The sequence below is a fragment of the Bubalus bubalis genome, chromosome 2 (genome assembly GCF_019923935.1).
Source record: "Bubalus bubalis isolate 160015118507 breed Murrah chromosome 2, NDDB_SH_1, whole genome shotgun sequence".
Taxonomy (NCBI): Eukaryota; Metazoa; Chordata; class Mammalia; order Artiodactyla; family Bovidae; genus Bubalus; species Bubalus bubalis.
The window spans coordinates 76,317,405-76,344,582 of record NC_059158.1 but is presented as its reverse complement, the minus strand read 5'-3'; the positions used below and the strand labels follow the sequence as shown (position 1 = coordinate 76,344,582).

General features: G+C 44.9%; 1 protein-coding gene and 1 long non-coding RNA gene across 4 annotated transcripts in view; one reads left to right on the top strand and one right to left on the bottom strand.

The window, feature by feature from the left end:
- Positions 1 to 822: 822 nt before the first annotated feature.
- On the bottom strand, positions 823 to 2,562 carry LOC123330990. The gene is made up of 3 exons (XR_006547365.2): positions 2,449 to 2,562; positions 1,790 to 1,912; positions 823 to 1,303 (listed from the first exon to the last, which is right to left on the bottom strand). It is a non-coding gene; the product is annotated as an uncharacterized LOC123330990 (long non-coding RNA).
- A 495-nt stretch (positions 2,563 to 3,057) lies between these two features.
- The window catches only part of ITGA6 (integrin subunit alpha 6), an 87,611-nt gene continuing 63,490 nt past the window's right edge, over positions 3,058 to 27,178 (top strand). For all 3 annotated transcript variants that reach the window (XM_006070259.4, XM_044933773.2, XM_006070260.4), the window contains exon 1: positions 3,058 to 3,410. In XM_006070259.4, the coding sequence (XP_006070321.1) occupies positions 3,229 to 3,410 (182 nt within the window). In that variant the 5' untranslated portion in view covers positions 3,058 to 3,228. The remainder of the gene's footprint in view (positions 3,411 to 27,178) is intronic.

The following is a 27,178-nucleotide window of genomic DNA, read 5'->3' as shown; positions in this document are numbered from 1 at the left end:
TCATTTCTTTGGCCTTATAGGCTGACAGTATCCTCAGCAGATCCTGAAGGACTTCTAAGTCTCCCTTTTCTAAGACACTTCTTATTTCACTCTTACCTCTGTTTACCACAGAATTGACAACTAATTCACAAAACACGATTGTTAATCAAGAAGAGGGGACAATCTTCAAAGGGATTATTATTAAGAGCCCAAGTTTGACTCAACTTCAAGTATGTTTGGCATCACAGCCCGAGGTAGGTGGAAGGCAGGAGCAAAAGTCACATGTGACGGGCATGTGGCACACTCCAGAACAAGACTCTCATCCTTGTTTTCCTTTATCCCTCACTTCTCCTACACAAGTATTATTCATTAGTAGCACTATATTTTTGGCTTCCCAGGTGGCTCAGTGGTAAAGAATCACCTGCAGGGCAGGAGATGCAGGAGATGTGGGTTTGATCTCTAGGTCAGGAAGATCCTCTGGAGAAGGGAATGGCAACCCACTCCACTATTCTTGCCTGGAACACTCCATGGACAGAGGAGCCTGGAGGGCTGCAGTCCATGGATCACAGAATCAGACACGACTGAGCAACCGAGCACACGGCACTATATTTAAATTTAACATTATATAAAATTTCAGTTTGTGCTCAGTTGATATTTGTGATCAACTAGCTAACCCCGGCTATTCAAACATCATCCACTAAATGTATCTTGGAGAGGAAGCAAGATTACTCTTGGAAGCAGGGTGTGATATTCGGTATAGTTAACAGCTGTTATGACATGGGCACACCCAATTAGAAGACGCCCTTGTAGTGCCAGGCAGGGCTTAAGGGCTCAAACCTATTAGTTGCTGAATTGTGGGAAAGTTGGCAGGTCACAGCAAAGTGGCCAGGGTGGGGCCGATTGAATCTGGGGAGCTCAGGGCATAGCTTTTATCTACCAGTTTAGGAGTATTTCAGTAACCATTACAGCCCCATCAGTGCTCCTGCTGAGTACCAGCCCACACTGAGGTTGTGCTCTAGCTATAATAGCTGGGCCCTGTCCCTCTGGAATAGTATGTGTTTAACATGAAAAAGAAAGGTTAATTTGCATGAAAAATCACATTGCAGGTGTTTCTTAGCTTGCTAAATTATAATCTACAATAGTTTCTCAATCTTATCATGGTTACCACATACAAGTTAAAACAGTATGACCTTCAAGACTGTCTACTGAACTTGACTATATTTGACTGAAGGTATTGATTGCAAGAATTGATGCTTTTGAAACGTGGTGCTGGAGAAGACTCTTGAGAGTCCCTTGGACTGCAAGGAGATCAAACTGGTCGATCCTAAAGGAAATCAACCATAAATATTCATTAGAAGGATTGTAGCTGAAGCTCCAATGCTTCGGCCATCTGATGCGAAGAGCTGACTCATTGGAAAAGACCCTAATGCTGAGAAAGATTGAGGGCAGGAGAAGAAGTGGGCAGAAGAGGATGGGATGGTTAGATAGCATCACTGACTCAATGGACATGCATCTCAGCAAACTCTGGGAAATAGTGGAGGACAGAGGAGTCTGGTGTGCTATTGTCCATGGGGTCCCAAAGAGTTGGACACAACAACCAAACAACAACAACTGATTGGGAGAAAAGTGGGACATACCCCACTTCTAGCAGCTGTTACCATCTGTGGACCCTTGTCATGTTCAGGTGTCTTCTGTGTGTGGTACAGGCTGCTCCCTTGGTACAAATACCCCTTGAGGCCACATGGCACGTGACTCTGCCTCCTTCTCCCCACATGCATATTCAGAGCTCCAGCTTTCCCCTGGTACTCACTCAGCTTCTATTTCCAAAGTAGGGATGTAAGATCAAGGCAGGCTCCCCAAGGCATTCCAGGAATCTTTGAGCTAACACTTTCCGCAGATTGCTGAAGGCCATGGACCCCTTTACAGAACAAGGCTTTTAAATAAAATACATAGGAATATAAAGGAAACCAATGCTAAATATTAGGAAGGAAATACTAAATATTAGTTAAAGGATTAGGGAAAATAAAAATGTAAATTTTGTTGTCATCCAAATTCAGAGTAACGTGAATTCTCTTTCCTCCTAGGTTAAGAACCCCTGCAGGATAAAGTCACCCCAGGGGTCAACACCTCACTAGAGGCCCCACCCCTTGTGCTGGAGGCTGGAACCTTTAGGCCACCCACGCTGATCTCGGAGTAGTCTCTAGGCGGGGAAATTCTCCTCCCAACTAATTCTGGGAATTTGGGGCAGGAAGGAAGGGCTCCTGAGCGCCTGGGTGCCACTTTAAATAACTCTTCCTTCACTAATGTGGACCTTCTCAGCCTTAGGAATACCTGGAAATCAAGTTTTAAGTTGCCTACACTAGTGTGACTTTTCCCACAAACTCTCCTTTCTACCTGGACGCAGTTCCCTGGAGACACTGGGGCAAGGCTGAGCTAAAGTTTTCTCATCTGCAAAAAGAAAATACCCACCTCATAGGATTGTTAGGAGCATGAAATGAGATAATAGCTGTGCGTTTGCAATTGCACAGCCCTCTTAAAATCTGTGCTGTTATCGTTTTTGACGTTAGGTCTTGAGGACCGAGGACAATCTGTACAACTCCAGTCCCCAAGTACCGGGCCCGCGTTAAGCGCTCCATAAACACTTGTGGAATGAATGAACTCAGCCTTTGCACGTGGGTCGGAGAGCACCAGGGGCTCCCGGCCATTAGGGCCGGCGCATCACCACCACTTGTTTTTAGAACAGGTAGCAAATGCCTTTCCGGCTCCGTGCGGAACGGCAACCACATTTCAAGCGCTTTGCTCCTGGAGGACTCGCAGGCTGGGACTGCCCGGCCCGCAGCTCGCCTGCGGGTCTCCCCCGCGGCTTCCCGACCAGGTGTGAGGGTGGCGGGGGAGGCGCAGAGGGGCAGCGCTGGGTCGCACCGCAGCCGGGCGGGCCGCAAAGGTGCCGGCGGCTGGCGCGCGAGGAGGGGCCAAGGGGTGGGGAGGGCCGGGGCGGGGCCGGCGTCCTCGTCACTTGATAAAACGCCTGCGAGTCTCCAGAGAACAACGGGCTCATTCAGTGGTCGGGAGCTGCCCGCGAGGGGGAGCGGCCGGGCGGAGAGCGCGATTCGTCCCGGGGGTGGGGCCGGGCGCGGCGGCGAGAGGAGACCGAGGTGGCCGCGGCGGCAGCGGCGCTGTAGCCCCGAATCCGGCCCGAAGCGCGGGGCGGCAGCGCAGTTTCCCGCTCCCCTCCGGGTGCGCCGGCCCATGGCGGCCGCGGGGCGGCTGTGGCTGCTTTACCTGTCAGTGGGGCTCCTGCCGCGGCTCGGCACCGCCTTCAACTTGGACACCCGCGAGGACAATGTGATCGAGAAAACCGGGGACTCCGGGAGCCTCTTCGGCTTCTCGCTGGCGATGCACTGGCAGCTGCAGCCTGAGGACAAGCGGCTGTGAGTTCCCGACTCTGTCCACCCCACCCGGGCCCCGGCCCACGCGCGAACCAGGTCGAAGGCTCTCCGCGTTCCCGCCGGCCGGCCCTGTCCGGTCCGGCACTCCGCAGGCTCCGGGGGGAGCGGGGCCCGGCGCTCCGCGCGCTCCCCTCCGGCCCCGCCTGTCGCGGCGCCTTCCCCAGTTCAGCCCCGGAAAGAGAACCCGGGGGCCGACTCTGCACACCACGGCCCCGGTGCCAGGCGGGGCTGTCCTCGGACCCGGGAGAGTTTACTTTTTTTTTTTTTTTAAACAAAGTGCTTTCCGGCGATCCTTCCCTCCGGGCATGTTTGCTGGGAACCCGGCAGGTGGCACGCTTTGCTGAGTTTCACGTGTGTATTGAGCGGGCGCGGGGGTGACTTGGGGTGGAGGGGGGGTCGCTGTTTTCGCTGCGGTGAGATGACTGAGAGGGTCGTTAGGGAGATCCAGGCCTTACCCAAACTCACAGAGAACACCCGGCTCCCCAGCAGACTCGCGCGCCTCGCAGAAGTTGGAAAGCCACCTTTCATCATGTCCTGGGGGGCTTTCCCTGAAGGGCGGGTTCCCGGGTAGGCGAGACTTTTACACGCCTCCCCCGCTTTTAAAAAGATAGAACCAACCAAGCACCTGTTCCGCAGAACTAGATCAGCTGAGAAAACAAGACCCTGTTAGTGGTGTGGCCGACCCCCCACCCCCACCCCTCACAAGCCACAAAGCGTCCGGCGCCACCCGAGACCCGGTGGGCCCCAGCCCTGGGAGGCCCCTGCCGAGGGGTTAAAGCAAAATGTCCGATCTAGGTTGGGGGCTTTGCAAATGAAGTCTGGAAGTGACAACCCCCGAGCCCCCCAACACCATGGCACAGCGGTGCTTCTCCAGGGAGAAAGTGGAGACCGGCACTCTCCACTTCTTTTCTTTCTTAGACAGTGTTTGGTTCCCACATGATCAAACTGTTTAGGCAGGAGAGGGTATTTGGGAGCTTAGTGGCTTTAATCGCTGTGGGGCCGCATTCTTGATCTGGGCTACCGAAAAATAAACTCACAAAAGGTCCCGCACCTCCCCACCCCCAGCCCTTTGGTTGAGCTGAGGTCCTTCCAGGACCAACAGACGGAAGAATGCAAAGTACAGCTACAGAGGAGAGGACTTTATGAGAGGGGAATGGGGTTTTAGGGCCACAGGGAAAATCTTGATTTCAGTAATTAAGAACTTCGGAATTGGTGAAGGTTGTAGGTGCCTGAATCTTAAAGTCAGATTTTTCTAATAACACCTACCAGTGAAGCAAAGAAATTAGTACGGGGTGGGAAGGCTGGGGGGTGGTCTGCAGGCCTGAGCAGCTGCTTATACTCTATTTTCTCTCAGCAGAAATAATTGTGATGCTATAAATTTGAAATGAAAGGTGGTTTCTGTTAATGGATGTTAACTCAGTTAATGGATGATGTTTGGTGTCTCTGAGTACTTGAATGTGTAGATGAGCATTCACCCATATGGAGAATGAACTTGTTAGTGCAGAAATGACCACGGGCCAGCAGAGGGAATATATTCTCCTTGGCGTTCTCTGCACCAGTCCTCTACTGAAGCTGGTGGTTTCCTTGAAATACTGGTTCAGGCAAACATTGTGAAGGGGAAGTCGTGGGGCGGAAAGTTATCTGTGGGGGTGGAGATTTGCAAAAGGTAGTTTCAGCCAGGATCTCTGTTGTCACCAAGGTTAGCGGTGTGCTTGCTCAAACTTGTTCTTGCTGGTGGGCTTCTCTGCTGTTAGACCTGCTGCAGGTATGTAAGAAGAAGCCTGTGTTTGGGGGCTGATGCCTTCTAGAAATGCTCTTCTTAGGGACTGACAGAGAGGAGTGGCCCACTTTAAGGGAACTGTATCTTTCTCTGGACCTGGGAGTGTGGCAATAGCCCACTCGGGGGGCTGTGATTTCTGCTGGGTGCCACGCCCCCACCTTCTTTTGGTAAAGTAATCTGGCAGCACTGGCCTCACCCAGGAGAACCAGTACACACAGGCCATACCCATAGTAGTTATCACCTTTGTCAGTAAAGGATGTGGGTGTAAAGCAACAGCCAGTGAGGTCGAGACCCCACAGTTTATGGGCCAGCTTCCTAAACTCTGCACTTACTGGGAGTATTTCAGGGCACTGGTGAGAGAGACCTAAGCTCAAAATTCTTTCTTGGTATTTTGCAGCTGTTACTTTGAGCCTTGGTGTTTTTATCTGTAAAATGGAGCTATTACTGCTCAGTAGGCTTGTGAGGATTAAGAGATAACATGCAAAGTGCCTAATTCCTGACTGGCATGGGTATTTGCTGACTAAATGGTAGTTGTTAATGGTGATGCATTTAGAAGCAGTAACTGAACTCCGGTGTGCCTGTGACTCTGCAGGTGTTAAACATCCTGTGAGTCTCACTCTGCCAAAGAGTAGAGTCGAAGGTTTATTGGCATTGGGTAAGTTAAACTTAATCACTTTTATGAACCCCATTTTCAAAGCATTTTAACTTGAATCAATCTTAGATTTACAGCAAAAGTAAATGTCTCAAACAAGAGACTTCATTGAGGCGGAAGAAGTAAAATATCAAAGATGTGTGAGCATATCAGATAAATGCAGTGTTGTGGGAACAAACCATAGATTTTTGTGGGTTAAACTTTCTACAATGCTGTTTAAATATTTCATATCTTGAACTCTAAGATTTTATAACAGAATAATATTGTATCTGAGAGCCTTAAAACAGTAACTAAAAGAGCCTTAAAACAGTTTGTTGTTTAGTTACTAAGTCGTATCTGACTCTTTCTCTTTCCTTAAGATTTTCTAGGCAAGAATACTGGAGTGGGTTGCCATTTCCTTCTCTAGGGGATCTTCCTCACCCAGGGATCGAACCCATGTCTCCTGCTTGGCAGGCAGATTCTTTACGTCTGAGCCACTGGCTATTCCTAAAACTTTCGGCACTGTAAAACTGAAATAGTGATCATAAAACTTCACTGGGCTTTTTAGGCTAGATATTAAAGAAGTTTGGCTGAGTTACTGAGGTCAGGATCTAAGGTTGAGTCACCCCCAACGAGGTAGAAAGTATGGGATGGTATCTGTGGGTATGTCCATCCTGTGAGTCAGCCCTTTTTACTCTTCTGGGAGGAGCTGAGTCTGTGTGATTGCAGGACAGAATCCAGAAGGAATAGATCTTTAAGTTATATCTGCGATGCTGGGAGTGATGCTGGGCTTATCCCAATTGACACTTTCTTTTTGGGAACTTCCTCATCTCCACTGTCTTCCTAAGGCCCACCAGCCCCACTGTCGCTTCTGTTTTGACTCTATAATGTTTACTCTTGGTTTTTCTCACACTTGTGATGCTCTTGCTCTTAAAATCAATTTTACTGAACTAGAGATCGTCTAGTCCAGCTAGATGAAGAAACTTTATAGATGAAGAAACTAAAGCTGAAAGTTAAAGAAATGTCTATAGTCTCATGAGTGCTTAAGCAGAATCTTAACAGAATCTGGATTTGAACTTGGCATTTCTGACTCATGCTCATTTCACCTCTAAAAGGAAAAGTCAGACGTGTCCTTCAGACCTGGAGAAATTGAGTTTTGGAAATGTACTATGTTAGGTTGATTTATTAAACCACTCCCCACGTGGGTCAGGGCTGTCTATTTAAATATCTGTGCCTGGACTCTCTTCCTATGGACACTTATTCCAGCTGGCCTTGAATCAGCTTCTGGGTCCTTCCTTCTTTGCCTGTCATTCCTTCCCCTTCTGAAAAAGCCCAATGAGGAGCCAGCTGGGGATCAGAACTACGTCCAGGATGTGTACCTAAGCACTCGCTTCCTTGCATTCATTCAGAGTGCCATGTGGCCCAGGGCCATCGTTCAGGGACTGTCTCGGTCACCGTGAGTCCTGAGAGTGGAGAAAGAGCCAAAATGGGCAGGGAGACTTAGAGGAGATCTTAGGACTCTGCAAGAAAGCAGAAATAGACAAGTTTAATTTTAACACAGGCTGGTCTCGTGAGTCCATCCAAGTCATGACTTAGGGTTTACAAAAAAAAAGTCAGTATTTTTGTGATATGAATAATAATGTCAGGAAAGTCAGGTGAAATGCTCATGTAAAAAAGCTTTACATTATTTTAAAGAATCAGTTACTATGTTCTTAGTTGTATAATTCCCTATTTTAGCATAACAATATTGTTGTTGTTGTTCAATGGCTCTAAGTCTTATCAACTCTGTGACTCTGTGCACTACCGCACGCCAGGCTCCTCTGTTCTGAACTATTGGAATTTGCTCAAATTCATGTCCATTGAGTTGGTGGTGCTATCAGTAATATCAGGATTTAAGCTTTGTCACCAAGTAGTACTGGAACTGTGATGCATGGATTCCCTTAGACCTTGACTCAGCCTAGGGACAGAGTGACAGGTGAATGCAATGCCCTGGCACTTTCAAGATAGATACAGAGACATAATAGAACATACTATCTTGTGCTTAGATGACAGGGTCAGTTTTCCCTGGAACGCTGGTTCCAAGTCAGTCCATCCTGAAGAACATCATCATGTTGTAAGAACCAGTTTGCCTTTCTCCATGAAAGCCTTTTGAGCCCAATCCATACTACATCACGTCCTCGTCCTTTGAGTGTCTGTAGTCCTTACTGTCGTGTGCCTGACAGCTCTGATGGTTTTGTATTATTTAATTATGTAATATTTAACTGTTGTCTGCCATTTTCAGAGTATGGTCCAATCCCGCCTAGGTGGATAATAGGTTATGTGAGGGCAGGGGTCTTATGTTCATTTCTTTGCCTGATAGCACCTTGAATATGCCTTGCAAATAAAATGGAGTCATAGCATACACTCTATTTAACTTGTGCAATCAACTTCTCTGGCTCAGGGTAGAAAGGGAGAAATCCCTTTATTTAATGGTCTGCGCTTCTGGAACTTAGTGTGGACATTGCTCTCTGCTGCCTCCAGGGAAAGGGGAGCTATAGTGGTAATGCAAAGAGACATCAAAGAGGTTCAGTTCAGTGTAGTCGCTCAGTCGTATCTGACCCTTTGCTCAAAGAGGTTAACTCTTGGTTTTTTGAGTTCTCAAGGGCCCAAGGCCCTGCTAAGGGATTTTTATGAGTGATTTTTAATTACACTTGACTTTTGCCTTAAAGGCACACTTTATAACTTAACCCCAGAAATACAGGCTGACCTATACTGCACTGGGTACTGAGATCTGCTAGTTGTTAAATCAAGACTACATAGAGAAGGGTGGCTGTAGACTAAGGTCCTGAAGCTACTTGACAAGGGTGTGAGGGTCAAATGGAAGTAAGCATGTGAGAGCACGTGTGAATTGATGGCTAAGTATTGGTTATTCATGGTCAGTAAGGGAGTCTTGGATACATGTAGCTCTTTAAGTGCAGTGGTGGGGTAGCTGCCAACCCCCTCCAGTGAGAGCTTTATGTAGAATGGTGATCCAGGTGGCCCACGGGTCAGAATCCGTTCTAACGGCCTTTTGAGAGAGTGGTCAAGGTTGAGCCCCCGCAGTAATGGGCCCTGGGAGCAGGGCCAGCCCCCTCCTGTGTTTGGGTACAAGTTTAGAATCAAATGATTTTGTCTACAAGGAACTTTCTGGGTTCTCAAACCTGGCTGGTTATCAAGGTAACTTGGAGAATCTCTTTGTAAAAATATAATTCGAGGCTCACTAAGTCGTGTCCAACTCTTGTGACCCCATGGACTGAGCCTTTCAGGCTCCTCTGTCCATGGGATTCTCCAGGCAAGAATACTGGAGTGGGTTGCCATTTTCCTTCTCCAAGTTTGAGCTCAGGCCAGATCTATTATACCAGTTTCTATAGGTGTGATCTGAGAATCTGTTCATAACATTTTCTTAGTTTGAGCTAGATGAGCTTTCCGTTTTTACCCAGAAGGAACATAATATAATGCATCAGAACAGATTCTAGAGCTGGAGTCTGGATCCCAGTGGATGAGATCAAGTCCTTCTCTACCATTTCCTGCTGTACATTATGCAGAATACTTAACATTCTGCTCCCCATGCCAGTGTGTAGGGGTTTTCCCCACACACCATCGAACCATCCTCAGATACCAGTCAGCTCAGTTCTGTCAGTCTCCCTGGAGATAGCAACAGATCCCGCAGATTAAGGGCTCAATGCTACATGACTGCCTCCCCCACTTCAGATGCCCATGCCAAGTCCAAGTTGTCCCCTGGGCTTCTGACAGACTGGCTATACATTGGAATTTCCCACGATCCCTGCCTTACTGCTACTGCTAAGTCACTTCAGTCGTGTCTGACTCTGTGCGACCCCATAGATGGCAGCCCACCAGGCTCCCCTGTCCCTGGGATTCTCCAGGCAAGAATACTGGAGTGTGTTGCCATTTCCTTCTCCAATGCATGAAAGTGAAAAGTGAAAGTGAAGTCGCTCAGTCGTGTCCGACTCAGCGACCCCATGGACTGAAGCCTACCAGACTCCTCCGCCCATGGGATTTTCCAGGCAAGAGTACTGGAGTGGGTTGCCATTGCCTTCTCCTACCTTGGATTTGATTAATTTGCTGTAGTGGCTCACAGAACTTGGAGAAGCTTTTTTTTTTTTTTTTTTTTTTTTAGATTACCAGTGTATTATACAACGATATAACTCAGGAACAGCCAGATGGAAGAGATGCGTAGGGCAAGGAATGGAGGAAGGGTTTAGAGTTTGCATGCTCTGTTCCAGCATGCCATCCCCCCTCCCAAATCTCCATGTGGTTTCCAACCCCAAAGTTCTCCAGACTCCCATCATTTTGAGTTTTTATGGAGGCTTTGATAAATCAATTAGGCACAATTGATTAAAACATTAGCCATTGCCGAGTGAACTCAACCTCCAGCCCTTCCTCCTCCCTGGAGGTCAGGAGGCAGGGGCTGAAAGTTCCAACCCCCTAATAAAGTGCCCCCACTCCTTAGGTGCAGGGGGAGCCACCTCATTAACATAACAAAGACACCTTTGTCGCTCTCCTTGCTTGGCAAATTCCAAGGTTTTTAGGAGCTCTGTGCCGGGAACAGTAGATGAAAACCAAACATATATTATTATAAATCACAATACCTCATCCCTCTAGGTCTCTTTCCTCAGCTGTAAAATGAGGATAATTGTACCTTAGACTAGTCCTGACTCAGAGTAAGTACTTTGTGCATGTTAAATAAATGTGGAAACCATGACAGTCAGAGGTGAAGTGCCCATGACATGTTGGGCGAGTTGGTTCTCAGTCCACAGCCTCCACGCTGCCTGGTTTGTGTGGGTGTACTTTCTCTTTGGGGCATCGATTGTGATGATGTTCAAGTGTCCATCCTCTGCCTGCATTCTACAGTGACCATGTTGGGAAAGTACATCTCAGGAGAACCATAGCTTGTGGTCTTTTGGTAGCCGTGGCGTCAGATGCACACCAGCAGGGTTTCCACAAGCATTGGAGGCGAATGGGCAGACTGGTGCAGGAATGACGGGCAGGGACTTTGGGCGTAGAGAACCTACAGAGGGTGGCTTGTGCACATTCAGGCTGGAGTTATTCATAAGGAATACCAAATGTCTGGTTTCCAGATCTTCTCAGACCTCTGTGACTTGGAAAGTCACACCCCTCCACTCCCATTCCTGGCAGGCTGGGTAGTGTACACTCCGCCTAGGGCTGGGCTGGTGATGATTTATTTTTCTTAGTCCTTTGTTTGGCATTAACGTATGATAGGAAGGAGCCTGTGCAAAGCTGGATCTGATTTGTCAATGATGAAGCTGCCTAAAGTTGAGAGATGCGTGGACAACGTGTGGAAGTCATGTTTTAGCAAATTTTTGTTTATTAAACTGGTATTTAGAATTGCACACAGATTTCTTGGAACTAAATTAAGAGGCTAATTGTTAACTGGTTGTGAACTTCACCAGTGTTGGTCCCTGTTAGTCTAGTAACAGGGTGGAATGATCACCATCTAAATGGATGCTGTCTGGCTTTTCCATTTCAATCAACAGGGCGAGACAGTTCTGAATCAGCTCACCTGTTGCATGGTTGGTGTGTTGGCAGAATGACGCCGTCCTTAGGCCACACTGTAGCCGCTGCCCTTCCCCACACCACACACCCACATCTACACGTGCTGGCTTCTACTGTTGGGTACTGCCGTCACTTCATCTAATCCCAAATTGGCGAAAAGACTGTAGGAAACTTTTAAGTCTAGAAAACCAATTAAGTGGTAAGGACAACTGTTCTGAATTAGCCGAAATGGGGAAAGTACCATGAAAGAAAGTGCAGAAGGCAAAAACAAGGGACATGAAGCCATGGTTGTCTGCTCACATGTTTATTTGCCAACCAGCTGGATATGTTTTGCATGTCATACAATCCGAAGATTACTTTTTTTGAAAAGCCTTTCAGATATGAGAAAAACCTTTTAGAGAAATAGGCTTTATAAGCTTGGGAGTATAGAAATAAAAATAAACCTTGGTATAATTTGCAAGGGGCATACTTCTGATACGTAGAATAAACAGAGCACAGGGTAATGCCTCTTTACCCTTGGTCTGTGCTTGCTGTGCTTGGGGATATCAGCGTTGCTCCAGTTTCTTCATTTTGAAAAGGACATTCGTTTGTACTGAGGTTATTTTAATCATGTGTGTGTGTCTAAGAGAGAGAGAGACAGACACATGATAATAAGTGTTTCAGACCCAGAGAGTAGAGTGTCACTGAACTGTACGTCTCCTGAACCAAATAACCTCTTCTTTTTAAAGAATCAGAGTCCTTGTCTTCAGGGTATACTGCCATCGATCAAGGGGTCAGTCTTCTGTGGTCCTGATAAAGCAACATGATATAAAGTTAACTGGAGGATCCCATCCATGGGAGCTGTGGTGTATGTGTGGAATGGTAGTTCCTTAGTGTGAATGGCTCACTGGGTAGCACAGGAAATTTGAAGTTTTGTATTCCCTCTCTGCTGAGGAAAGTGAAAAAAAATTTTTTTTCCTGGGTTCCCTTCCCACTGATATGACCCCTCCCTTCCACCCCACTTCCTGACAACGTAGTTCCATCTGTCCCTCAAGTACAAAGGGAAATGGAAGTGTTTAGAATTCTACAAGGCCCAGAGAGATTGGAGATAGATAGGACAAGATATTTAAAATACCTGGAGGAAATGTGCAGTGTTGAAAACCTGTTGTTTGGGCTTCAGGAATCCAGAGGCCTTGTGGTGCCTAGTGAGAGTAGGCCCACAGGCCAGCTTAGAACAGTACTCAGGAAAGTTGAGAGCTGGCTTTCAGATCTGGTGATAAGAGTCTTATGGAAACCCGCAAGTGCAAAAGGAGGTGGGTCTGGACTCTTTTGGATCTACTAGAGGCTCAAGGATAGAGTCCTGGGGAGAACCGAAGGAGAAGCCCCTGAATTAGATGGTCCAAACCTCAAGGGAGGACTTCGGGGGCCAGCTGGAGAAGTGTTTGACTGCCCAACACATAGTAAAGTCTTTTCAGATTCCATATCAGATCAGCCAGTTTAGAAAGAAAAGTACTTTCTAAGCCTTGTATTCAGAAAGGGCCCAAGGCTGAGAAAGGGTTTTGGGGAGTATGGAGGGGCATCCGTGGACCTTTGCTCACAGGATAACCGTAACAGATGAGCCCTGAGACACGAGGGTCCCCTCAGCTTAGCTGGAGTAGGAAATGCTTGGCTGTCAGGCAGCCAGGAAGACTTCATGAAGCAGGCACAAGCCATGTCAGTACTGAGGGGAAAGTATTTCTGGCACTGAGAACAGCAGGTGCAAAGGCCCTGGGGCAGAAGCATGTTCAGGAGCAGCAAAGAATCGGAGCCAGATTGTGGAGAGCCTTCTAGGTCATTGGAAGGCTGGTTTTTACTCTTGAATGAGATGGGAAGCCATTGGAGGATCCTGAGAAGAATATGACATATTCTGACTTAGATTTTGCATGGATTTGCTAGCTACTGTGCTAAGTCACTTCAGTCCTGTCTGACTGTTTGTGACCCCATGGACTATAGCCTGCCAGGCTCCTCTGTCCATGGGATTTTCCAAGTAAGAATACTGGAGTGGGTTGTCCTGCCCTTCTCTAGCTACTACATTATTGGAAACACTCAAGTACAGATGTAGTAATCTTAATGATGAAAGTCCTTTTAAATAATAGGTAAGTGATGATAGTGGTTTGGCCCAAGGTAGTAGTGAAGATAAGTGAGAAGTGGATGCATGCTGAATATGTTTTGAAAGTAGAGTGAATAGGATTTCCTATGGACCAGTTAAAAAGAGAAAAGCTAGAAGGATAAAGTTATCATTACAGTGGTTTAGAGTAGACGATAAAAATAGATTTGAGGAGAAGAGCAGGAGTTTAATTTTGGAGATCATAGTTTTGGGATGTCCAGATATCAGGTGGAGTTGTTGAGTAGGCAGTTGAATGAGTGTGAAGTTTGGATGGAAACATTTGGATTGAAAATACAGATGGCGGAGCCATAGTTCTAGGTTGTATTTGGAGCTGTGGACCGAATGAATGAGATCACCAAGGAGGAGAGGCTAGAGACTAAGGACAGACCTGCAGGGTATTCTCTCATAGAGAGTGGAGATGAGGGACCCAGCGCAAGGCATGAAGAGGAATGGCCAGCAAAGTAGGGAACTAGGCAACGTGCTCTCCTGGAAGCCACATGATGAAGGTGGTTTAGAGAGGGAGTAATCAATCAGTTGTGTCAAATAGCACTGAGATTTGATCCCTGGCACAGCAATATGGAGGCCATGGGTGACCTGATCAGAGCTCTTGTGGAGTGGAGCAGGAGCCATGCCTGGTGTGGGCTGGTGAGAGACTCAGTTCAGTTCAGTTGCTCAGTCATGTCCAATTCTTTGCGACCCCATGGACTGCAGCACGCCAGGCCTCCCTGTCCATCACCAACTCCCAGAGTTTACTCAAACTCATGTCCATCACGTTGGTGATACCATCCAACCATCTTATCCTCTGTTGTCCCCTTCTCCTCCTGCCCTCAGTCTTTCCCAGCATCAGGGTCTTTTTCGATGAGTCAGTTCTTCACATCAGGTATTTGAGTTTCAGTTTGAGCATCAGTCCTTCCAGTGAATATTCAGGACTGATTTCCTTTAGGATGGACTGGTTGGATCTCCTTGCAGTCCAAGGGACTCTCAAGAGTCTTCTCCAACACCAGGTGAGAGACTAGAAGATGAATTGGAGGTCCTGGAGAGGGGAGCAGAGCAAGAGCTGGAGGGGAAACTGGAGTCGAGAGGGAGTTTTATTTTAAATGGGAGGAAGTGACAGTGAGGGGGTTTGTTGATAAGGAGAGTTCAATAGAAAGGGAGAGGTGAACACGGGAGTGGGGAGACTTGCTGGTGTGATGTCTGTGCATGGGTGAGAGGGACACATTGTGGGGAAGGTTACCAGGTTACTGAAGAACCGGTAACTCGTCAACCACAGAGTAAAGGGGCACACATGCGTGTCGGTGGGTAGTTATCATGGTGGGAGACTGTGAGTGTTTTTTTTGGTTGCTTCTAATTTCTCAGTAAATAATAATATATCATTACAGTGGCTCAGTGATTAAGAATCCACCTGCAATGTGGAAGACTTGAATTCAATCCCTGGGTTGGGAAGATCCCCTGGAGGAGGGCACGGCAACCTACTCCTGTATTCTTGCCTAGAAAATCCCATGGACAGAGGAGTCTGGCAGACTAGTCCATAGCGTTGCAGAAGAGTCGGAGATGACTTAGTGACTCAACAACAAACATAAGTTACTCGGCATCTGTAGAGACATTTGCCTTATAGGAGTAAAAACTTTGTTCCTCAGGCAAAGAAATGTGGGGTTTGAATCTCAGCTGCTTCACACTCTGTTGATTTGATCTTGGGCGAGTTGCTTGTCCTCATCAGTGAAATTGAGGCAGTAATGAAAACTGCCTCATAGAATTGTCAAGATGAAACGTAGTTAGTAGGAAGCCCTGAGCATCGTGCCCATTACTTCCAATAAACACCAGCCTTTACTGTTGCAGGTGCCTTAAAGTAAAATAGTAGTCGGGATCCCCTCACATGGGGGAGTTCTATAGCTGTTTTTACAGTCTGGCAGACAGCGGAATTTACCCTTTGGGGGTCAGATCAAAGGTTAAGTTGCCCCCAGAGGTGGAGGGAAGTTCACAGATGGATGGGAACTATCATATTGCCTTAAAGAGGGGCGCTTGGAAGAAGGAAGAGGACATGACAACAAATGTAAACTCTGTAAGGATTTCCAGTTTCTTAGGCCATATTTGAGCTACAGAGAACCACAGCTGCTTATTGGGTTGGCCAGAAAGTTCATTTGGGTTTTTTGTCAGATGTTATAGGAAAACCTGAGCAAACTTTCTGGCCAACTGGATATTTTGTTAACCTCTTACAAAACTCACTTTATGTGTTGGATGGAGGTCTCTCATATGGGAGTATCTGCAGCTCCCACACCTAGTTCCGTCTCAGACAGCACGGCATCCGTGTATCCTGCGTGCCAGGTGGACACGCAGGGTGCCAGGGCGCGGCTTCCGGTTCCCCGCTCCCTGCCCAATCAATGGTCTTCCTGATCATCCTCAATGAGCACAGCGTTCACCGTGTGCGTTGAACAAGGATGACGTATGGCCTTGTTGAGTTGTCAGGGATGGAGAAAACTGAATGGCTCCGGGGATTCTAAAGTACTGGCAATTTTCGGTCTTCTTTCAAGATTAGTGGTATTGGCTAAAGAGGTGACGAGGTAATTCTGAATCTGAAAGGAAAGAAAGTATCTTTGCAGTTACACAAGAGTGTGACTCACAGGACCTTCGAACCCTTGTCCTGGTGTGTGCCACAGATTCATTAGGGAACATCTTCTGGAGGTGGTGTGGCGGTGAGTTACTTAAAATAAAAAAGTTGTCTCAGTGTAGTGCAGGTTGAAATATGAGTAAGTTCTTAAATATAAAGCATAACACTTTTAAAGACAGTCCAAGCTTTTGGTGATCACCTTGGGCTGTGCTCCTAGACTCGGTCATCTCCTCCCTCATTCAGGACTTCCGTGAAAATGATTGACGGGCTGACTGGCTCAACCCTTTATCTACAGAGGTATGACTGATCCCCAGGAAAGTTGAGTGACAGCTGGGTAGTGGCAGTGTGAGTCCTGAAACCTACCTGCTCCATGCCCAGTCCACTCAGTGCTATGCCATACACGTGAACATCTTGGTAGCCAATTCCTGGAACTAAATCTGTACTGGCTGATCTTGCTCTTAAGGGAACAGTATCTGACAGTTTGAAATGTTCTTCTCCCATAATGGCCTGGTATAGCGATAGCAAATACACAGCCACTGTTGCCCTTCCACCTGCTAACTGGGGACACTCCACACGACCACAGCACCTCTTCCAGCTGAGTCTCCGAATTCTCCAGGCCAGCGGTAGTTAGCTGATGTAGGTATGGGTGTTTGCACATAAGACAGCATAGCATCTTAGTTGCCCTCATGGCCTAGCCAAATTCTGTACGTGTGGAAGATACTCTCTTCATGTCTGTTGGAGGGACATTATTCCTCCTGGTTTGTGAGCTTATGAGGAAGGCCGATGGCTTGTCCATTTCTGGTTCCAATCTAATAGACAGAAATGGCACCCAAAAGGCATTTAAGCTCTTTGAAAGTACATGGAAGCCTTGTGGAAAATAGGAAGTAAGATGACAGTTTCTTTAGAATGATCCTTTATATCCTGGTACTAGTACTAATACTACTACTACTAAAAAAAATAAAAAAAACTGGTGAAATACACATGAGATCTATCATCTTAACCATTTTAAAGTGTCCAGTTCAGTATGTTAAATATATCCACATGGTTGTTAAATCCTAGCACCCCATAGACTACTAGAGTGCTCAGAAATGAGGATGGCCCTGTTATGAGACCATCAAATATTGATAAACCAAACTTACTTAAACATAGAATTGTGCTTAATTCTATCATCTGATGTGATATTCTAACATAGGTTACTGGCAATGGAATTAAAAGTTTAACAAATTTATGGTGTTAAAAATTCCATCTCCTAGCTTAGTATGTGTTTTTCAATCTGGTAAAGGATGCCTCCTGATTGATTTCAACCGTTGTGCCCCTGGCTCCATTTGTGGAGCCCTTGGGTTCCTCATGCGTGTTCCTTGAGAAACCAAGGTAATGAAAGTCTTTTGCTGAGTTATGAGAGAATTGCAGCAGATTATTAAAACAAACAAACAAACAAACAAAAAAAACCCCCAAACCTGGCTGTTCGTTTTGTCTTGCTACTTTTCCTAACTACCTCTTCAGTTCAGTTCAATTCAGTCGCTCAGTCGTGTCCGACTCTTTGTGACCTCATGAATCACAGCTCGCCAGGCCTCCCTGCCAATCACCAACTCCTGGAGTTCACTCAAACTCACGTCCATCGAGTCGGTGATGCCATCCAGCCATCTCATCCTCTGTCGTCCCCTTCTCCTCCTGCCCCCAATCCCTCCCAGCATCAGAGTCTTTTCCAATGAGTCAACTCTTCGCATGAGGTGGCCAAAGTACTGGAGTTTCAGCTTTAGCATCATTCCTTCCAATGAACACCCAGGGCTGATCTCCTTCAGAATGGACTGGTTGGATCTCCTTGCAGTCCAAAGGACTCTCAAGAGTCTTCTCCAACACCACAGTTCAAAAGCATCAATTCTTCGGTGCTCAGCTTTCTTCACAGTCCAACTCTCACATCCATACATGACCACTGGAAAAACCATAGCCTTGACTAGATGGACCTTTGTTGGCAAAGTAATGTCTCTGCTTTTGAATATGCTATCTAGGTTGGTCATAACTTTCCTTCCAAGGAGTAAGCATCTTTTATTTCATGGCTGCAGTCACCATATGCAGTGATTTTGGAGCCCCAAGAAATAAAGTCTGACACTGTTTCCACTGTTTCCCCATCTATTTCCCATGAAGTGATGGGACCGGATGCCATAATCTTCGTTTTCTGAATGTTGAGCTTTAAGCCAACTTTTTCACGCTTCTCTTTCACTTTCATCAAGAGGTTTTTAGTTCTTCTTCACTTTCTGCCATAAGGGTGGTGTCATCTGCATATCTGAGGTTATTGATATGTCTCCCAGCAATCGTGATTCCAGCTTGTGCTTCTTCCAGCCCAGCGTTTCTCATGATGTACTCTGCATATAAATTAAATAAGCAGGGTGATAATATACAGCCTTGATGTACTCCTTTCCCTATATGGAACCAGTCTGTTGTTCCATGTCCATTTCTAACTGTTGCTTCCTGACCTGCATATAGGTTTCTCAAGAGGCAGGTCAGGTGGTCTGGTATTCCCATCTCTTTCAGAATTTTCCACAGTTAATTGTGGTCCACGCAGTCAAAGGCTTTGGCATAGTCAATAAAGCAGAAATAGATGTTTTTCTGGAGCTCTCAGTTTTTCGATGATCCAGTGGATGTTGGCAATTTGATCTCTGGTTCCTCTGCCTTTTCTAAAACCAGCTTGAACATCTGGACGTTCATGGTTCACGTATTGCTGAAGCCTGGCTTGGAGAATTTTGAGCATTACTTTACTAGCAAGTGAGATGAGTGCAATCTTGCTGCTGCTGCTAAGTCGCTTCAGTCGTGTCCGACTCTGTGCGACCCCATAGACGACAGCCCACCAGGCTCCCCCGTCCCTGGGATTCTCCAGGCAAGAACACTGGAGTGGGTTGCCATTTCCTTCTCCAATGCATGAAAGGAAAAGTGAAAGTGAAGTCGCTCAGTCATGTCTGACTCTTAGCGACCCCATGGACTACAGCCTACCAGGCTCCTTTGTCCATGGGATTTTCCAGGCGGGAGTACTGGAGTGGGTTGCCATTGCCTTCTCCAAATGCAATCTTAGTAGCTTTAAAATGAAACCAGTTTTAGTGGCACACTGAATTCAGATGGAGCAGAGGTTTGGTGTGTCAGTAGCACGTTTGTGGTTGATGCTCAGGAGGAAGCGTGTGTTCAGGATGTCAGAGTAGACTAACAACTGACCCTGTTGGTCAGGCCAACTTTGGCTCGTCGTGCACTTTTCCTTGTTCATACCACCCTCCCATCTCCACCCACTTCCTGTGTTGCTTCTGCTGCTAAGTCACTTCAGTCGTGTCCGACTCTGTGCGACCCCATAGACGGCAGCCACCAGGCTCCCCCGTCCCTGGGATTCTCCAGGCAAGAACACTGGAGTGGGTTGCCATTTCCTTCTCCAGTGCATGAAAGTGAAAAGTGAAAGTGAAGTCACTCAGTCATGTCCAACTCTGCGAGATCCCATGGATTGCAGCCTAGCAGGCTCCTCTGTCCATCGGATTTTCCAGGCAAGAGTACTGGAGTGGGGTGCCATTGCCTTCTCTCACCCACTTCCTCTAGAGCCCTGTTATCTAATACCTGGGAACAGCTTTATCTTTTTTCTCTTTGGTTTTCTAATGATTAATTTCTCTATTGCCTGTTGAATTTAATAGGCTTTCTTTGTTCTTAATATTTTCATTATGAAATTTCTGGTAAGCTCTTTGGGAGCTGTCAAAATAGGAGTTTACTGACTGTTCTGAATTGTGGGCCCTCTGAAGGTGGCTTGGGTCTGATTTATCTGTTTGCTTAGAGCTTTAATGTGGAGCCTGACGTGTCATTTGTCAAAAATAAAACAAGAATGTGCTTTAAAAAGAAATCTGACCTCCACACGCAAACCCATAGGTGTTTTCAGCTGTACAGAGAGTAGTCACATAACCCAGCAATGCTTTTGCAGATTTCTTTTACCACTGAAATGACTTACCACCTGCAGAAGTTAGAAAGGAACCCGGGGAGTGATCTAGAAAGGTAGCCCATGTCTTTTTTTTAATAGATCGAGAACTGGAGGCCTAGGATTTGTCGTCGGTCACACAGCCAGTTCCTAAGAGAGCTGCCCCTCCACCCCTCTTCTGCCTGTGTCCAGAGGTCTCTCCTGACTTGAACCCCTGTCTTCTGCTTCCCCTGCCCAGCCCAGCAGGGATCCATCTAGCCAGTATGTCTATTTTTATAAAAGTGTCACTGGAAAGAAGCTTCAGCTGTTCAAGTTCTACCAAATTTCTTTGAGAATCTGTACTTATCAAAAAGAGTTGCCACCCTGAGTTCCTGAGATGGCCCTGTCTCTGTGAGGAGCCCAGCCTGGGCTTGCAGCTGAACATGCAGAAGTGATTGTGTGTTCTCCAAGTGGATCCCCACCCCCTCGCTTTAAATGAAAGGTGAGGTGCTGACTCAGGCTGTGACTCAGCCCTGCTCCTCCCCGAGACAGGTGACTGCTGCGGGCGGGGTCGGGCAGTGTCCACAGCATCTAAGACAAAGCCTTTTACTGGACCCTGCAGCTATTTATAAAAGGTGCTCACCGCACTTAAGCCTTGTGTACTGAGATGCCCCTGAATGGGGCGCATTCATTCCGTTCTAACCAAAGATGTGAGGGGTGAGCGTTTTGTATTGTTTCTTCATAGCTGAGACTTCTCCCTGAGTGTGTCAGTTTCCTGGACTTTTACAGCCAAGGCGGGAGTTCCCCTCTCTGATGTCATTGCATTTTATTCTGCACCTCACTTGATCGCGGTGGAAAGTTTGTCCACCCTCTCAGCTGGTTGGATTTCTTCTCTTCAGTATATTTCTTTCTCTTCTTTTTTTGGAGGAGTAGAAAGGGGTAGCTTTATTACTTTGCTCGGCAGAAAGGGAGACACTGTGGGCTCCTGCCTCGAAAAACTCTGTGTCCCTCCTCAGTATATTTCCACCTCTGTCCATTACAATAAATTTGCACTGTATTGAAATGCCCAGATGGCCAGCACGGTGCCTGGTACACAGTAGGTCTGGGTCTATATGCTTCTTTATCGATGTGTTGTCATGCCTCTGGAATGGGCTGTGAAAGTCAGTCTCTGACTCTTGCTTGCCTGCAGCTGCCTACAGAAAGATAGCACGTGTGAGCTTGTCTTATGCAATTATGAGGTTTGCCTTTCGTGATTTCTGGGCACTGATTTTTGACTTCCATGATCATCTATCTCTGTCATTTTCTCTGCAAGACTTTTAATGACCCATTGTCCATCAACCAACATCATTTTTAAAATTACATTTTAAATTGATCTTTGAATAGTAATACAGTCACGTGGTACAAAGATATGAAAACTAAAACGATCACCCTTGCACTTCTGGTTTCTAGTCGTCCTGCTCTTGGAGGCAACTGTTGTTTTGCCAGCTTATTGTATATGTTTGTATTTGTTTATAAATTTGCAGACAGCTGTGAAAGGATTTATATTTTTTTTACATGTGATAGCGTGCCACATGTATTCTGAATCTTTTTTTTTTTCTTGGCATGTTTTAGAGCTTGTTTGATGTAAGTAAAGAATTTCTTCAGTATTTTTAATGTCTACATGGTGTTCATTTTTAAGGATGAGCCATGATTCACTGAACCAATATGGATATTCCAGTATATTCTAATCTTTTGCTCTTAAAAGCAGTGCTGCTGTTAAGAATTTTATACCTTCCTTTTTTCACCTAGGTAGAAGATCAGTTCCTATGGCAGTGGCTTGCCCAGCACTGTTTAGTGATCAGGGCTAATTCTGGAGGCGTGACTGACTGCTCTTCATGACTTTCTATCACAAACTATATCCTACCATCTGATATTATAGGCTTCTCAGCTGGTCGGTTTGCTGGAATCTTTTCAACAGCTAGAGCTGACCGTCTTAAGCCTGAGCTGTTGGATTCCTGATGGCTTCAGCATTTGTGCCCCACCTGGACCTATGCTTGTTAAAAAGTGCTTGTTAAAATTAGAATGGCTTGTTGGAATGTGTGTTGACCGGATACTGATAAGAGCACATGTAGTGCTTCATCACTGCATTAGAGTTTAAAAGGTTATGTGACGTTTCGTTTGATCCTTGCAACACCCTATGAGAAATCTTAAGAGCATTTCACAGATAACCCATACTGATGACACCCAGCTAATAGGCGATACAGCCAGGACTTGAACCCACTAGGTCTTCTTGGAACTCCTTCACACTTCCGATTATGGTTTTGACTTACCAGTCTGTTACCGGGCAGGCAAGGCCTGGGCTAGCTGGAGGTATCTGCTATAAGCATGTTCTATATTTTCCTGATAATAACAGGCCAAGCAGGACAGATGTTCAGCTAGTGGATGTGGTGCTGGTGGTTTAGTTGCTAAGCTGTGTCTGATTCTTGCAACCCCATGGACTGTAGCCCAGTAGGCTCCTCTGTCCATGGGATTCTCCAGGCAGGGATACTGGAGTGGGTTGCCATTTCCTTCTCCAGGGGATCTTCTCGACACAGGGATCAAACCCAGCTCTGCTGCATTGCAGCGGATTCTTTACCGACTGAGCTGTCATGAAGTAGGGCTAGTTGTTAAACTATCAAAACACTTCTGGTTGGTTAAAAAAAAAAAGCTTCCCCGCGTCCCCTGAGTGTCCCTTGGCACTGCTTTGGCCGGTCTTCCCATAGGACACACTTCTCCCATGTTTCGCCACAATCCAGCAACTAACAGGGAAATGTCCTAATATGATGGGCAATCTGGGAAGTTGCTCCAGGGCTACAGTGCCATCTGTGCTGATTAATTGGTTTCCAAGCCATACTGATTGCTAAATATTTTTATTTATTTTTAATTTTATTTTTTTAATTTTATTTTATTTTTAAACTTACATAATTGTATTAGTTTTGCCAAATATCAAAATGAATCCGCCAATATTTTTAAATGCCATGTTTAAATGCAGGAGTAGGGTGGCAAAAGTGTAAATGTTTTAGCAGTGTAACTTGTCTTCTATAAATATATGTGTACACTTTTTTTTTTGCCTTTTAAGACTTTATTTCAGCATAACTGTGCTCGCAGAAATACACTCATATGGGTTAATAGAATACAATTTAACTCATTTTAACACAATTTGTACCAAAAACCTGGTACATGGTTTGCTTAAAAAGAAAAAAGAATTTGCAGTCTGCTTTTCCATCTATTAAAAGTGTATGTAAAAGATCCTCCATAAAATGCTGCTAAAATGAACAGCAGGAACCTTGAGAAATAAACCTTTTGTTTGTCTCTGAAAAATAATGTGTATTGCACTGTAAAAGTTTGTAAAACTGGCACAACAGAACATTGTTGTAATGTTTCAATGCCATTTTACCAAGTTTAATAACTAATGGATGTTGACAAGGGTGGAGAAAGCTTGTGTATACACGTGAAAATATAGAAGCTATCTGATCTAGTTAATATTACATGTAGATCCCAAATCTACTCAAACCAAGATTCAGATTTCTTAAATCTGAATTAACACTTATCAGTCCAATTCATCTGCTGAAGTCAACAAGGAAAAACTCTGCACAATAGCTTGTTTTTTTGTACAAAAAAGAAAATGGAGTTTCTTCCCCAACTTTTTAGTCTAGAACTACAGCAAAGTATTTCTTCATTATCATGGGGTGAGAAGCAATGAGGTTACTCAAGCTTTAATCTGAATTAGCACTCAGACACCAGAGTCCCCAGGGTTAAAGACCCTGTGATTTTAGAAGTGACTCTGAAAATAAAATGGCGCTTCTTGGAGGACTAGAGCAAAACATCCGGCAATAGTTAAAAGAAGCCTTACCAAAAAAAATGTAGCCCTTTATAAATTACACCTCAGTTTTTTTGAAAAGCCTCAAAGAAGCAGCTCTGAAAAGAGGAAAAAAACATAACTTAAAATATCTTGAAAAGCAATGTGAACATAGTTTCAGAAGATAGAGATGTATTTTACAAAGTTGCCTAGGATTAGGCTTATAATGTATTCGAAGTATTTCAACTTTCACTCTAATACTAAACATCAGTTTACAAACAACATATTTACTTTTTATTCCTTTATGAAAAGGGGAAAGTCTAGCTTCAGTCCTATCCAGTGGAAGGGAAACTGAGGGGGCAGAAAAAAGATTCCAATAGTCCCATGCAAATAGCACATTTTTAAATGGAAGAACTCCCAAGTAGACCAGAAGTTCATATCACTAAAGCACTTTTCAATGAAATGATTTTTTAATAAGAACAAACACATAGTATTAGCCTGACAATCAAGTCCTTGTTTTCTGGAGGAAAGGCCTCAAGTTCTTTCAATGTCCAGTAACAATGTTTTCATAGATCACTTTAATAAGGAGTTTTAATTTCTTTCGTATTTTTGTTTTTGGCATTCTAGTCTTAAAATCTAGATAAGAAAATTAGTCCAATTCTCCTGAAGTCAATTTTTTTTTCTTTTGAAGTATCAAAGAATCTTGACTGATTCCCAGTCTCCAGTTTGTACTTAATATGAATATTTTCATACGTAATATGGAAAAGGTAGCATTTTAATATGTCTTCATGAACATTAAATCTAGTTGTTAGAAAGGTTTAACTAGCTTTATAATTTAATTTTAAAACATATTTACAGCTTGATCTGTTTGTCAGATTGTCAGAACTGAGGATTCACCTAGAATTCAACATCATTTACAAATACCCGCTATGTATAAAAAAAGCACTGCAATAATATACAACTTATTCACGTCTTGAGAGAAATATGCTTTTTTCTTTAATCTTCTGCTTTAAATCTTTGGCCACCTAGTCAATTCCAGGTTCAAATATCTTTTACCTTAAATTTCACTCTTCAGATTAACTAGCTTTCCACCCACGCTTTAATACTTTTTCCTAATCTTTCTTGTTGCATTGCCAAACCCTGAAACCTGCCTCAGAGATCACCAGAAAAAACAAACAAACAAAATATAAAGTGATTACTTCAGAATAGAACATGGGAGATAAGAATCAAGATTCCCTTACGGAATCATACTTTATTGTGCTGTAATGAATAACTTACCAGCATATATATATGTACACTTTAAATGGTGTTTTTGTTGTGGTTCCCAGCATCTTGTTTCTAAATCCTTTTGTCACCTGAAAAATTTATTTTGGTTTTGCTTTTGTGTAGTTTTTGTTGTTGCTCCTGGATATGAAAGTCTGGGTGGCTGGTCTGAGGCATCAGGGACCCCAGGACTCATTCTCCTTGCTGCCCCACCAGGCCTCAAGCTCATAGTCTACGATGGTAGCATCTGCACTGTAGGCAGGATGGACAGGGGGACAAAGAAGGGAGCTGAGGCCCATATGTCCGCACTTTCAGAGACGGCTCCTGGAGGCAGTGCTGTGCCACTAGGTCAGAGTCCTGGTCAGCAGCACCAAGTTATACGGCACGGCCAGCAGGGAAGGGAGGCTGGGCTGAGTAGTCTTTCTCAAGGGTGGCCTTGTGCCCAGCTACAAATTCTTTTACTATGGAAAAAGGGGAAAACCGGCCCTGGGTACCAGCCAATGGTCTCTGGCACAGCAACTAAGCCTGTTGCTTTAGTTATCTCATTTAAAAAATAAACTATGTGATCATACTCATTTCCTTTTCAAAACATTGAAAGATCTGGATTTCCTAAGCTATTGAAATATTCAAATGGATATGCTGACCTACCAGGTGTGTACCTGTTAAATGTACCTTTTCTTGGTTTTTATTAAATGTATTTGACTGAAACTTGGTGGAAATGGAAATGTCGCTTTTTCCTTCGCAAATGAGCTATTTGGTAACAGCCTTTAAGAAATGAATCTTTTTTTTTTTTTTTTGAGTTAGCACTGACTATACACTTAGTCTACTGGCATAGAAAAACTGTATAGTAACAACATACTTGCATTTAAAATCATGAAATGCAATGATAATGATAAAATTTCATTTACCAGAAATTCACTAAATGCCTATGTACCGAGTACTGTGTGAAATGTGAAGGTCAAGGATAGAAGGGTGCACTCACGGTCCAGTTCAGACAGGTCCTCGGACTTGGTTTCTTGAAAGGACAATTCACTAGAAGGACAAACGTGATTTGATTTGGCAACTGGAAAGTCAGGTATCTGACAATTCAGAAGCATAGAAAGTGAGCCAGTGGCACTTTGGACAAGCAGCTGCTTTGTAAAACTGAAAGAACAGGATTGCTGGGAGATTTTCATTCTTCCTGTTCTTACTACAGTAGATAAAAGCATTTTATCAAAAGCATTTTTATCATAACTCCTTGAGTGATGTCTTACTGGTAATGAGTTGCTTGGTCAGCTTAAAAAACTGCTTTGCATCTGATGATTTAATTTTTTAAAATAACCTGGTTATATGTTTATACTTGTATCATTTTCTGTTGAAGTGGAATTCTTGGCCATTCTCCATATAGGCTAGTATCTGTTATGATTTTGTCTTACTGGGTGCTAATTATATTCTTTTTCCTTGAGATTATTTAAATCTTTGTTGTTGGGAGATTAGAAGCAAGTGTTGAACCAAGGTTATTCCAAAAATTGATGCCAGGGCTGGAACCAGAATTCCTTCCCCATCCCCTTCTCCATGTTGCTATCTGACTGCTCTTGTTGGCATTCCAGTTAAATAGTTGAAATTGGTGCTGGGATTTCACATTTTCCACCCCTGGTTGATAGTGGAGGTTTCTGAGCCAGAAGAGGAGTTGCATGTTGTGGGTGATAAAAACATGTTCTGCTTTGGGTGTTTCTTTATTGCATGAGCGCTCTTGTTCTTGGTCAGTGACACACCTGTTTAAAACCTACCGAGTCAGGTAATAACTAGACCCTCAGGCTCAGGCGTTGCAGGAGTTTCATAGTCACTGGAGACTGATTTTAGTAACAGCATGTTTCTCCAAGGAGACAGGAAAAGAGTCTCAAGAAATGTTGGGAAGGCCAAGAAAGAATGACTGGTTTCAAGATCCACATAATGGCTGCAGTATCCTTTGGGCCCCTGTGGCGTGGATCTCAAAGCACTTTCTAGACTTTAATTATAACTCTTGTAAAATACTTAAAAAAAAAAAAAAAGATGGATCGATCAAAGTGCTTTTGTGA